The sequence below is a fragment of the Bemisia tabaci genome, chromosome 7 (genome assembly GCF_918797505.1).
Source record: "Bemisia tabaci chromosome 7, PGI_BMITA_v3".
Taxonomy (NCBI): domain Eukaryota; kingdom Metazoa; phylum Arthropoda; class Insecta; order Hemiptera; family Aleyrodidae; genus Bemisia; species Bemisia tabaci.
Window position 1 is genome coordinate 47,488,944 of NC_092799.1, and position 14,083 is coordinate 47,503,026.

Consider the following 14,083-nt stretch of genomic DNA (forward strand, 5'->3'; position numbering starts at 1 on the left):
AGAAGCGGAAATGATTTATGCGAGTTTGATAGAATGGCTCGACTGATAATCATTATGGTTTATCCAATTAATTTTTTTCTCCCCCTATCTCGCCATCTTGCAATGATCATCGATGGTCACTTATTGACAGACTGGGCAAATTTAGCATAATAGCGGAACTTTCCACATCAGGCACAATTGCATGTTCATATGTATTGGGTCCTTTGCAGAGTATGGTCAAACTTTTTGCCTCCCTCAATTTAAAAATCTAAATTTTTGTATATACACCCATCTTCCAAATTATTTGTAAAGACGTTAATAGCCTAGGATGCTGAATGTCTTTGAATAAAATAACTAACTACCTACCTAACTCACATGCTGTTCATAAGTTCTGCATGCATTTCATCTTGCAAGGTTCTCTCTTGTCACTTGAAGGTTTCAGGAATTTTAACGAAAGTTTGTTTTAGCTATTGATTAATATTATTGGTTTTTGTTTGTTTTACAAAATATCAGCATTGTTTTTATACTTAGAATGAATGGTTTGATCAGCTCTGCCTGTACTGAATCCTTGTCAACAGAGTTTCTTGCTAGTGAAGCATCAATGCTAGTCATTAAAACAATTTTTGATAGTTTTTAGCTTAAAAGTTACAAAAATCATTCTCCTATCCTATTATGAGTCAATACTTGTAAGCTGTTACATCATTTTGTGTTTTTTTTTTCCAGTTTGCAGAACAAGTCACCACACTTGAGAAAGAGAAAAATGAACTTCTTCGAGAACTGTCATCCCTTCACAGGGAAATCAATGACTACAGTGACACTAAATCAAGGCTAAGTACTCCCCTCACCCCCACAGGAAAGGAGCAAGATCTCACTGATACTATCCGCCAAAAAAATAGGCAAATCACAGAACTTTTAGAAGATATCCAGATTATCGAAAATGAAAATAGTACTCTAAAAGAGAATCTCACTGTTGTCCGAGATGAACTCACTGTAGCCACTAAATCAGTCTCAGAACTCACAAATCAGTCGCTCAGTTTGAAATTGGCTCTTGAAGAGACCAAAGAAAAGCTGAACACTAAGAACCAAGAAGTCTCTGGTTTGAAAAATCAGGTTTCTGAGCTTGTGTCGGAGAAGAAAATCCGAGACAGTCAGCTCGATGGACTCATTTCTGCACTTGATGTCCGAGTCAAACAATGGCAAAATCTTCTCAATGAAAAAGATGCCGAATTAAAAGCGCTCAAAAATCAGTTGTTGGCGTACGGTTCTGATAACTCTCAGATCACAGGTTTTGCACAAGTATTACGTAAGCGTGAAGAACAAGTTGAGGAACTTCAAAAACAGTTGAAACAAGCGACTTATGACCTGGAGGAAAGTGCTGATCTCCTGCTCAAATGCAAAGTAATTGGTTTTTTTCTTTTTTTGTGGTAAACTTTTGTTTACAAGGTTAGTGGTCATTTTGATTTCTCTCATAAACACGAAAATATAAGCGAGGGGTGTTGATGGGTGTGGAAAATTACCTGGAAGTTTTTTTGAAAAATTCCAGCAGGACAACATACGTCTTACTTTCATCAAAATTTTCCAAAAATATCTGCATGTATGTACCTATTTAGAGGTCAATTTTCTCCACAATTTTTAATGCTCAGATGTTTACTGTACTTATCAGAAAAAAAGGTGAAAGCCTCTCAGAATTTTCTTATCAGATATGATTGTCGCTCCTCAGCCTGTGACAAGATATACAATAAAAAAAAAAAAAACAGTTTAAAAAGCGGGTAACAAGGCTAATTTTCACGAATAAAACCAAAACGTTTCGGCTGAGTTTCGTAACAACATCTCGCTTTAAAAGGTACAGCCAGGTACTATTTTAGATTTTTACCATTTTTCATTTTACTCTTTTTTTCAACTGAGGAAGGCTGAGTTTTCAGTCAAAACGTTTTGGTTTTATTTGTGAAAATTAGCCTTGTTCCCCACTTTTTAAATTGTTTTTTTTATCAAATGTTCACATCAATATCTCTACCTGAACTTGGCAATTATTCTATTTACCTTAATAGGACTCCGCAAACTCCTTGTAAGGCTGTGTGCCCAGATCGATTTCCCCCTTTTTTATTGCATGAAACTCGTCAATGAGTACTGATCAAAAGTCATCATTGCACCTTTGGTCTGGAATGTCTAATTTAGCACCTTGTCTTGTGGTCCATTGGCGTATATGACTTTTTTTTCCACATTTTATCATTCCAGCCTCAAGAAGGAGCTGCAGAAGTCCCAAAATCCCTTTACGATGATCTCAAGTTAAAGTTACAGTTTGCGGAAGAGGAGATCAAAGTGCTAACCAAACGTGCGGAGCATGCAGAGCTTGAAGCTCACACTAAAGCTGAGCAAGTTTCAGAGTTGATCATTCTTTTGCGAGAAAGAGAGTCTGGGACAAGCTCAGAGTCGCTCATCCGAGAACTCCAGAAGCAAAAGTCTATTCGAGATCATCACATTGATCGACTGATCCAAGCTGGGAATTCCCTGCAAGAAGAAACTGAGAGACTTGAGTATGAAAATATTGCTCTGCGAGAGAAGTTTAGTGTACCAAAAGATGAAGAAATTCCCATCGAAGGTTCGCAACATCCTATCCTCAATCTACCTCCTAGAATTAGCAGATTTCAGTATTTTTTTACTGAACTAAATCAAAACCTGAGACACAGTCAGTCAGTTTTCTTTTTAAAATATAAAACATTATCAAAAATTTACAAGTATTGCAATAGATTTACACATTTTTCGATTTTAATCATCAATACACTAATCGCATAGAGCATTCATAATTAAGATGAGAATTTACTTGAAGAACCTTTGTCATCCTCTGTTTGAAAATTTATGATAGTGTTTACCATTAATATCAGATTATTTCAAAATGCTTTGTGGTCGATACTTTTGAGCAACTATCTGCATCTCAAATTGTGTATCATTCAAATTTTGTCCATAGTCATACTCATTTTCATTTTCATCGTTTTGTCACCAATGATACTCAAATTAATTCATTAGAGCACCAAGCCAGTCAGTGTCACTGTCACAGTGTAGCCTGTCACTCATTTGAAACTCATCTTCTGTCTTCTGTTTGCAGGTGTGAAAAATCGTATACAGGAAGAAAAATTAAAGCTAAAGCAACTTGAGCAAGAACTAGAAAATGCACAAGCAACCATAAACTCTTTGAAAATTGATAACAGAAAGCTCACTAAAAAACTGAATTTGAAAGTGATAAATCAAGCACCTTGTAAACCGATTTCCATTTCACCTTCCTCATCAGACATTGAGGAAAGAGTAACGCTTAGTCAAGCACCATCGACTGCACGGATTGAGGATGATGCATCAAAATTTATAGATGAAACGCTCCAAACAAAATTGACTGAAATCATCAATGAAAACGAGGCGCTACGAGTTGGTCTTCATGAAGTTTTAGAGAGTATTCATGGTCAAGATGGAGTTCATGTTCAGATCAAGTCTCAATGTCTGGAGCGCTTGCTTGAGGCATTGGATGCTAGACATATCTCTGGCTGGTACCACCCTGCGATGCGGCTTCAGGCGCAACTACACAATTTGCAAGGGTTTAATAGTAGTCTTCGAGAACAGCTTTATCAAGCCAAGGTTTGCTTATCATCATTATTATTTGTTTTACATATCCTGTAAATGTAGGAAGTCAACATCAGCAGTGGCGTAAGTCACTAGCAACTGACTATGTTTTCTCTTTTGGTATGGCCTTGGGTGCCAATGCCAAACAGATGAATATCAAACTGCATAATGATAATTATTTACTTTCCATTATTGAAGATCTTATAACTTGACAGAACGAGTAAAGACTGTCTTCTTTTTAGTTCCAGTTCAGTCCGATGTTTTTTGACTGCAGTATAAAAATGATAAAAAATATAAGGTAGGGACGCGCCAGTCACTAGAAATCGACAGAGCGCACATTGTACAGTTATTTTACCAAAAAGTACCTATGCTGCCAACAATTTAACCTTTTATGGAAAGTATTTTTGCTGTTTACAACAGAAATTCCAGTTTTCCCAAAATCAAATATGCACTCTGATCTTTAAAAAAATCCCTCTCATAAGATTCCTCTCTAATTTCTCTGTGGGAACTTCCCTGCTTTTTTTAAAATCTCGACTTCCCCTAAAGTACAAAGAATATCAAAGTATCAGAATCCAATTTTAAAATCAGAATTTTAATGCTCTGAATTTTTTTAACCCTAGAGATTTTGAGGTACATACACAAACTACTTTTTTTGTATTTTTTTATTTTTGGATAGCACATTTTCCCTCGCACATATGTATCTTTAAAGAAATAAAACAATTTAACTCACACCATTTTGTGGTGCAGTCAATTTTAACAAGCAATATTCAACCACAAAATCATTTGAAATAACCGTGGACATTTTGATGAAGCAAGTATCATGAATTGTCTCTTTTTAGGTCAAAGAAACTCAGTTACTGGAAAAGTTGCAACACTGCAATGCCTTTATGGGTCAGGTAGAAAACTATGTGTCATCACTGGAGAATACTTCAGTTCAAGATACACAGCAGAGCCAGCCAACGATTAAACAGGAAGAGCTGCCTGCTGTAAGTACTGGAGAATCTACAAACATCAACAGGAATGAGGATGATAGAATCCAACTCGAAGCGTTAGAAAAAAAGCTAGAGATGACGGAACAAAAATTAGAAGAAGAGAAGCGCAACAGTGAAAATACAAAAGAGACTCTGTTGAAGAAAATCGAAGACCTGAAGTGTGTTCAAATGGAGATAGAAGCTCAGCTTAATGAGCTGAAATCATCGTGGGAGTCCATGCGTAAAAATCCTGATTCGCTGCAACAACAATTGGCTGACATGACTCTGAGGTTTGTTATTCAATCAGTAGAAAGTCATTTTAACCATACTAATCAAGTCAACGGAGGTAATATTTCCATTTTCAGCAGAAAGGAAAAATATAGCCCTACACTTTTTTTTTCCAAAAATAATATTCCATTTCCCTGTACAGAACAGTGCTAAAAAATGTAAAAGGATGAAAAAATGGTGGAAAACCGTGGACTGCTTAGGTGCCGTTCATGAAGAGGGAGTTGAGGAGAGCGTTACGCCATTTTGTTTTTCTGTATCAATGGATAGGGATCCAAGAGAGGGGGGTCGAAAAATCCGAAATTTAGCGTTTCTTATTTTATGAACAGCCGCCCTGCTCAATTAGAAGATAAAAGACTTACCAACACAAACTATCACTGTTCATAGCCCCATCTGCCGAAATATCATTTATGTTTAAAATAGCATATTGCTTTAAGTTACAGATTCTGTATTTTAGAATTCAGTCGTCAGTATAGAAGGAAATTTAGAATTTATTGCCTTCTTTGCAAGTGAAGATACTAACAGTTCTCCCCACTTATCTCTTTACACCATAATTTCGAATCCACATGATTGACACCTAATAAGTCAAAACATTTGGAAAATGAAACATTAAATTAAACAATCCTTTGGTTAATTTTTAAAATCTTGTCCATTTTTCAACTGTTTGGTAACAATTTTGATGTCCCAGTATGGGATTCGCAGATGTCATTTTCTCACTTATTTTTTTATATTTAATTTTATTTTCAAGGGCAAGCTCTTTAGCAGGTGAATGTCAAAGAAGTGAACGTAAATGCAAAGCCCTCCAAGACAATGAGAATCGTTTAACAGTGGAGAAGGTGAAAATTGAAGCAAAACTTGATGAATTAACACAAAGTTCAAGGAGAGATGTTGAATTGATGGCAGCTGAAAAGGTAAGAAACATAATTCTCCAACCCTTTTAAGCATCAGTGCTTTAAAGCTTTTCAAACCTTGAAGCACCGCTTTAAATGGAATGGATTTGGGCATGATTAGATGGTCTATTTGCAGTGAGTTTCTTGAAAAAAACCATCAAGTATTTTAATTATCTTTCTCAGGTAAATGATTGACAAGGATCTGAAATGAATAAGTATTCTTTTTACAACAGAAAAAATTGGACACATTCTTTTGATCCTGATTTCAGAGTCTCTTCTTGAATGTACCAAATCTTAAAAACCAAGCAATTATGTGCCACTGTCTATGCGTTTTTTTACACATGTAGATCCCTTACTGAGCATGTCAAGAATGAAAATAGTTCGATTTTTCCAAAATTGTTGGTTATCTTTTTTTGGCTGTTAACAACAGATATGGTTTTAATTTCTGAACTTCGCATCAAATGAATTGCTGTTTACATTAAATGTTGAGAAGAAAACAGGCAATGCAGTTGTTTAGTTCATATATGTCCACCACTTTATTCTCTGCAAAGAGTGAATTGGCCATTTCTCATCAAATTGAATCCAACTAAGTTGAAAGTGAAATGACACTAAAAAGTGTTCTATTCATTATATTTATTTGAAGTCTCACTCCCATAAATTACCACATAATTTTTGGATCCAACCTGAGCAGTCCTGAGCATCCTGTTTTTTTTATGAATAATTCGTAAAATTTTTATTTTATATTTTAGAATGAGCTTTTACTGGACGTAGCAAGGTTAGAGCAACTTGTTGAAAATTCAGTAGCTTTGTCAGTGCATGATGACTTGAAGCATCAAAATTTTGATCTGTCGATCAAATACAAAGCTCTATTGAACAAGCAACCTGCTTTTGTAAGTTTCAAATCCATATTATTGCCTGTTTTGAAGTGAGTATTACAATTTTCCTTTAAGTTCCAGCCTTTGAACAAATGAATCATCAGGATGAAAAAGGGCACAAAATCTATCAGCCTCTTTATTTCTTTCTCTAAAATTACTACCTCTTCTTTTTTCCTGGCTTGTTGCCACAATGAAGTGCATTTGCCTTTTATTTAGCCGGCAGCCTTTTGAATATTTGACCCACTACCTCTTGAATATTTATCATCGTTGTAGCATTGACTGTCAAATTTCGACACCAAAGAAATGTATAAAACTGTCATAATGTATGAGTTAGGAAACGCTTTTTGTTCTCTTAAGTAGAGTAGATATGAAATTTACGTTAAAAAGAAGTTTTGAAAAAATAAAACAAAATTGTCATCAAAATTTAGTTAATTCTAGAAATTACTTATATTGATTCTAACCACCATATGAACTGCTAAGTATGAACATTTTATGTGAAATTTTTGCTAAAATTTACTGAAATGAAGTGATAAAAACGTGTTGAAGTGCAAAGGAGTATTTTTATGTAAGCCAATAACTCAGATATTTAAACAGTTTTTTTCAGAGTTTTCGCTTTGAAATTTAAGAGTTTTTTTTTTTTTTTTTTTTTTTTAAGCTTTATCTCCAACAGCCAATGTCACAATTTTCAAAATCTCGATTAAACAAAGAAAGATCATTTGACTTGGAGAAAATACTACATACAGCAAGCTTATCTGGAGCTGAAAGCCCTCTATCGTGAAAGAAAAGAAGAAAAAAAACAAACCAATTATGTGGACTTCTTTTGGAAACCCAACAGGGCCAAAAATCTCCCTAGTTTTCGGATTTAAATTAAATCTGAAAAAAAAAAAAAAATTATCTATAATAACATTTTTTGGTACAATAAATTATGCATTACCTAGAAAACATCCATGATAGCATGATACTTGTGCCACATTTGTTTACATGTGTGAATTTTTTTACCTTCAGATCAGTGCTGGTGATGCTCTATCGAAGTTTGAAATCGAAAATCAGAGATTGATCGCTGAAACAGATAGCAAAATAAATGGAATGTTGAAGACCCTTGAAAAAACTTTCTCCAACCAGGATAAAGCACCTTCTGATCAGGTCTCCAGTCCTTCAGTTCTTTCTCCATTTTACTTTGGAAATAAGAAATTTGAAAAGCAGGCTACATAGCACCCTCCTTTTTTAGTAGTAGGGAAGATTTTGTCCCTGTTTTGCTGACAATCCCAGCCAATTTTCACGATCGGTTGGCTGGTGACAGAATATTTAGCCCTTATGGGAAATAACGGAGGGTTTGTTTTCCAAGTGAATAACTTGAAATTAGAGGAAATCAGAAACTGCGAAAAGCGGTTATTGGGAATTTTCTGAGGAGATCAATGGGTAAAGAACAGAAATAATATACTTTAGAGGCCTCGCAATGCTATCCTCCCTATGATGTAAAAGTTAATTTCGGTAGTCCTTTGCTCCGATTTGCTTAGTGATTATTGATGACCAAAGAGTCAAGCAACTGGTTCAGCAATTCCTCTAGCAAAATGCTCAGTGTGACATTCCTGATTTAGCGTACCTTATGCGCAACCTGTTGCAAATTTTCTGCTGTCAAGAATTCCAAGCCAAAAAATATTTTGGAAGTGAAAATATTCAGTAAACTTTGTCCTTAATTTTTAGTCTCACGGAGGAACAAATCATCGAATCTCTTTTTCTTTGCTCAAACTCAATGTATTTTGGTGCGATTCTGATAAACTTAGTTAATTTGATGATACCTTATTTTCTTTTAGCATCATTATTTTTTAGGGTTATGAAGGCATCTTTCAATTCTAACACTAATTTTTTACCCAAAAGTATACTTCATGTCTTTATGTTACAAATTAATCACTTATTCCTCGTGAAATTTATGCGGGTACTTTTTTTTAAGGAAAGTGGAGAATGCTAATACTGCTTGCAATTAACACTAAAACTTATGCATTTTTTGCTTTTATGAAGAACACTCCATAACAGATTGAATAAAAATTACGGTGATTGATGATTTCTTAAATTCATTTTTTGCTGTACTTAACCAGTTTTGTTATTAGCGAGAGATAGAAACATATCGTCAGGAAGCCTTGATTATGCAGTATGTAATTGTCGCTCCAGTTTCCTATATCATGAATTATTCTCTTTTTGTTTGTAGGTTTCATTACTCAACGAACAGTTGTCTGCAAGCAATGCAAAGTTACTAGTTGAATCACAGAGAGCTGAGTACCTTGCCAAAGTTAATCAGTCATTGAAAGGTTTGTTTCTTCTTTTTACAATAAAAATAATAATTGTATGTTTTCCCACTGATTTTCTTCTGACTTTTGCTGTAAAATATTTTTTGAAGTTTCATGATCTCACTTGGTACTGTCACAAGCAATGCAATGATTCAAACAAGAAATGAAAGATTCACATTATTATTGTGCTTTCATTTAATTTAAGTATTTTCTCAGTTTTTTTTTCCTCTCTCTCTCTTTCAAGCAGCGTTTATGTGAGGGGAAAACTTTTTTTTTACTTTTTGCCTTATGAATGGATAAAGAAATTATTATACTATTATTACCTTCTAGATCAACTCATGGAAACAGAGACAAGATGTCAAAACCTTCAAAGTAGTCTGACAGAAGTGGAAGAAAGTTGCCGTAAGCTTGAATTATCAGAAGCAATCCTTCGAGATAAATTGTTCTCTTTTATTGATTCTGATTCTTACAATCAACTCCAAAAGAAGTGTTTAGACTTGGAGAAACGTCTGGTAAGTTTAGTATAACTCATGTATGTTTTCTTTCATTATCACGTAAACTTTTTTCAAAATGAATGTCTGAGAATTACATTGATCAAGAATTGAGAATACTTAATTCCAAAATAAAATGGGAGTAACTCTTTTTAACTTTTCCAATAGAATTTTTTTCAAAGTCCATGAGTAGGCAAAAGTTTCTTAAAACTTTTCGACAAATTTCAAAATTTTTGCTAATTGTACACGTATACACTTGTACATGTTTCATATTTCTGCTTTAAAATGTGTATATCATCTACAATGCGAAAAGTTACAGTAAAAACAGTAATGTATTTTATGAGCCCATGAATGGATCAACGTACAGGCATGAGTTCCAACTTAATCTTGAATGAGTTTCATAAACGTTTAAAGCAGAAAAAAATGTACAAGAATCAAGCAACGTTGAAAATTTAATTCCGTTTTAAGTCACAATCTTAACATGTACAGTTGGCACTGACCAAGTGGAAGATGGATGAAAAAGTTTGTCCGTTCTAACTCATTTAGTTACTAACTTCTCGTCTAACTTCTCATTTTATTTCACCCAGGAAATGATTTTTTCTAAGTTTTCGGGCGCAACGATAACTGTTCTCAATGTGTAGTTATAAAAAAGTTTGTTGCATGATAATTTAATTCATACCTTGCCAACTGAACCTGTATTTAATAGTCTTTTGCAACTTCTTTTAATGTTGTCATCAATTTTTCGGGAGGAATTTATTTTTCTGTTCTTTTTTTCTTTTTTCTTTATTTTATTTTTTTTTTTAATGTTGCAGGTTTTCATGGACTCAGAACACCAGCGCCTGACTGCTGAATGCGATTTAATTCGCACATCAACCTCAAAATTTGTTGTTGAGCATAGTATCATGCAGCTCAAATTTGATTCACTGAAGAGACAGGTTCTGGAGCTTCAGTCAGCTAGTGATGACAAGTTGCTTCTAGGTACTGAAATGTAGACCCCTATACTAAACAATAATTCTTAGTTCTGGCTTTTTAGGTTTGCAAAGTCCTACTTTGAGGCACAAAAACTCAGCATAAATGTGATAAAATTTACTTGCCTGCACATTGTTAAGTCCCTCACTAGCTTCATAGTGTCAGCAGAGGGAGCAGGAGCGACCAGGAACGAGCAGGAAGAGTGATAACAGTCGAAAAAGTCGACGAAAATAACTATTTTTCGATGCCAAGATTCTGGGTTTGAGGCGTTGTTGCACCTTTGCATGGGCACCGTTCGGTAAAATATTTGGCATAAAGTCTACCTAGGACTAGTACTTTGAAAGTATGAAACATTCAGCAAAATCCAGGTGGGGCCGGAAAAGGCCCAAAACGATACTCCTCCTTTTTAGAACTAAGTTGTCTTCAAAATATGGCCAATCTCATTTCAATAAAAAGAAGAGGTGCATTCCTTTAACAAGTATCTCTCAAACATTATCTGTGACTCTTGAATGTATAAGCTTATCAAGTTTTTAGCAGGTTTCTCAAAATTAGAAAAAAATGGACTTATGATGTTTGCATTAGATTCAATTAGATCCAGTGTTTCTTTTTTTAAGAGTCGTAAGCCTTTTCTTTTAAATTTTTTTCAGATAATACAGCGTAGAAAGCTGTCAAGTACCATCGTGGGTTGTGGAGACCTGCTTTTTTTGTCAATGTAAAGCGTATATTATACATTCACTTTTCATGTATACCCATCCTGCAATTTATCAATGATGGGAAAAAAGGACCAACTGAACAACAAATCGGCATATTATGAGGAGGGAAGCTTTTTAATGGTTTTGATCAATGGATGGTTCTCATCGATGGTTTTCCATAAAAAACGAAATGAAAAAAAACGGCAAAATTGATTTTGCTGTGTGATTTAACTTATCCCTTTTTTTTTTAGGACAATTGATGCAAGAGGTAGAATTTGTTCGAGAGAAAAGTCTTAAAGATGAAGCTGAAATCGAGGAGTTAAAACTGAAAATTCAAGGGCTGGAATCAACTAACCACCAACTAAAAATCAAGCTCAGTGAAAGTGCAACTGTAAATGTCAATTGCAAGGACAATTTTTTGCGGAAGCAGAGGTAAGCAAATTGGCCTAATCTCACTTTCACGCCATTGTCGACAGAATCCACTGTACGTCAAATTTTATTCAACAGAAGTCATGCAAGAAACTGGACACGTTTCTAAATAATGAATGGTATTTTGTTTGTCAAGAGAAAACCACGTGCTAGTTGAAAAATGATTTCAGATCATAACCGAGAGAAACAGAAGGGGGGGGGGGGTTGAATGGGAAAATTAGGCAAGAAACTTTAAGCCAGTAAACTGATGAAAGGTAGCAGAAAATTGGAAAATAAAGAACTGAAAATCACAAAATTTAATTGCAGTTTTTTTTTCTTAGCTTAACTTTTTATTTATTTAATTTCTCTTTCTTTTTTAATAATTCTTTTTTTAATTACTCATGATCTGTCCCCAAGAAACTTAAATTTTGAAGGTACCTGGCTAATTTGATTGAAGTTATTCTTTCAAAAATGTTGATATCTGTTCTCTCAAAGTCTGAATCAATCCATAATTTTCTTTTTGTAAAGTGGCTGTCTCATTTCAGATTGTTTCAAGAAATCGTGGCTGGCTTGTTGGAACACTGGGTAGATGGAATTCCGCGGCCAACCAGGGAGTGTTGGGTTGAAAAGTTGAGGAGGCTCTCGGAAGAGAAAGCTTTTGCTTGGGAACAACTTAAACAGGCCCTGTCAGTCAATGATCAAAAAACCATTGAGCTTCTAGAAAACCAACCCATGCTGAAGTCAAACAAGCTAAAATTACAGGTATCTACAGCATGATATCTTTGTTCTCAGTGATTTGAACACTGAATAGTTTTTTTCCTCATTCGAAATTAAATTAAGTGTGATTGTTTGTATTTGAAAAATGCTTTGGTCCATTTGAATCAGTGTCATGTACTCAGTGAGATTGATGTCTTTTTTTTATGCATCATCAAGCCAATAATATTTTCAGAATTTTAAGTGACTCAAAACCTGTAATGGTTTTTTCATGTTTGTTCTTTTTCCAGAGTATTAGTTTACAGCTAACAGCTGAGAAGTTGGAAAAGCGACTAGAATTAGCAGAAAGTAGATTACAAAAACAGGAAGAACTCTCTAATCGCCTTGAAGAGGAGTTGGTTACTTTAGACAAAGAATGGGAAAACAAGCTTCGGAAGTGGACATCTTCTTTGGTAAGTTTTATAATGTTTGCTTATTGAAGCAGCAAGAAAACTACACTTACCTAAACTGCACTGAGGGTGTTAGAGCATATCAGCAAATAATTTTAACACTTGCATCTTCCACTTGTCGAAGCAATTTTGATGCTGAAACTGACGTATCCTGGTTGCAGTGTTTTAAAATCTCCGCCTCTACGTTATTTTTTAATAAAAAGAGACAATCCAACCATATGACTTGAAATTTTCACAGAATATTTCTCACATAGAGAAGAAAAGTCAAGGAAGTTCTCAAGAAATGACGCGTGCAGTTTTCCATGTAGGGAATAAAGTGTGACAGAAAATTTGCAATGCCGTAGAACCGATAGACGCATTTCTGCAGTTTCACCATTGGTTTGCCCCTCAGTTGAAAATGTGAACCATTGTTGTGAAACCATGTGAAACTATGAAAATGAAATGTAAACCATTGTTTGCTACCTCCAACAGCGACACATCCTCTCTGCGAAGGTTTTGTCGACAGAATGGGCCAGTAAAGAGTTGTCTCCCCTAGGGGTATCACTCCGCTTAATCACCATCTCACGAAGACTTTTCCCTCTGCTGGACTCGTCTACTTCCTTCTCCTCCAGCAATCCTTGATTTATTCAGCAGGTGGCTGGAGAGTTCATACATTAGATTTTTACTGGGTAAAAACGTGCTTGAATGTCTCTCTTCAGAAACTTTTATGCAAGGGTCAAAGATTTGAAAAAGTTTCTGTTTTTTTAGGTGGAAATATCAGACTCAGAATCAGAGCCAAAGCCAGTAAAAGAACAGAAGACTGACATCAACACAAAAGACATCAACAAAAATTTAAGGGCGAAGTTGAATCAGGTTGGTGTATATTTATCGTGAAAACCATTGTTAAGTTGAAATACAAAGCAATTTATCATTAAAACACAAAGTGTTTTTCTGCTTCAACATAAAATTGTTCCTTTTTCCTTATTTGAGGAAGCCTCCTCACCAAAAACGAAGGTTCAAGGAGTTGCATCATCATATTGCAATAATTAAGTGCATTCCAAGAAAGGTGATAATAAATGATGTGCTGTAAATGTAATTTTCACGAAAAAATCACTGTCAAGCCGTTTCATCCAGATTTTCCTTACCGATGCCATCTGGATTTAAGCATGATACAATTATTGTAAGGACCATATGAGCAATTTTACCTGATTTTTTTATAGATGAAGTCTCCATTTAATTGTGATAAAATCACCAGGACCATCAATATTTGAACAATTTCACCCGATTTTCTTCTTACCTATTGACAAAGAACAACTCAGACGTTGGAATAGTAACGACAAATAATGTTGAACAATGGAAAAAGCCATTAATCAAAGTTTTTGTTTATTTTAACTGACACACCACTATCAAAAGAATATGCAGAGTCCACATTTGCATTGCATCAAGCTTCAAGATTTATGTAACACAAGTACCATGTAATCAAGGAC

At 34.8% G+C, this 14,083-nt stretch overlaps 1 protein-coding gene across 1 annotated transcript in view; it reads left to right on the forward strand.

Moving 5' to 3' along the window:
- Cep290 (Centrosomal protein 290kDa) overlaps positions 1–14,083 on the forward strand; it is a 31,455-nt gene that overhangs the window by 3,427 nt on the left and 13,945 nt on the right. Inside the window, exons 4-17 of the mRNA XM_019057492.2 lie at positions 703–1,377; positions 2,215–2,578; positions 3,083–3,603; positions 4,428–4,849; positions 5,593–5,755; positions 6,484–6,624; positions 7,615–7,752; positions 8,816–8,915; positions 9,225–9,406; positions 10,198–10,363; positions 11,298–11,478; positions 12,000–12,216; positions 12,459–12,620; positions 13,365–13,469. Of these exons, the coding sequence (XP_018913037.2) occupies positions 703–1,377; positions 2,215–2,578; positions 3,083–3,603; positions 4,428–4,849; positions 5,593–5,755; positions 6,484–6,624; positions 7,615–7,752; positions 8,816–8,915; positions 9,225–9,406; positions 10,198–10,363; positions 11,298–11,478; positions 12,000–12,216; positions 12,459–12,620; positions 13,365–13,469 (3,537 nt within the window). The remainder of the gene's footprint in view (positions 1–702; positions 1,378–2,214; positions 2,579–3,082; positions 3,604–4,427; positions 4,850–5,592; positions 5,756–6,483; positions 6,625–7,614; positions 7,753–8,815; positions 8,916–9,224; positions 9,407–10,197; positions 10,364–11,297; positions 11,479–11,999; positions 12,217–12,458; positions 12,621–13,364; positions 13,470–14,083) is intronic.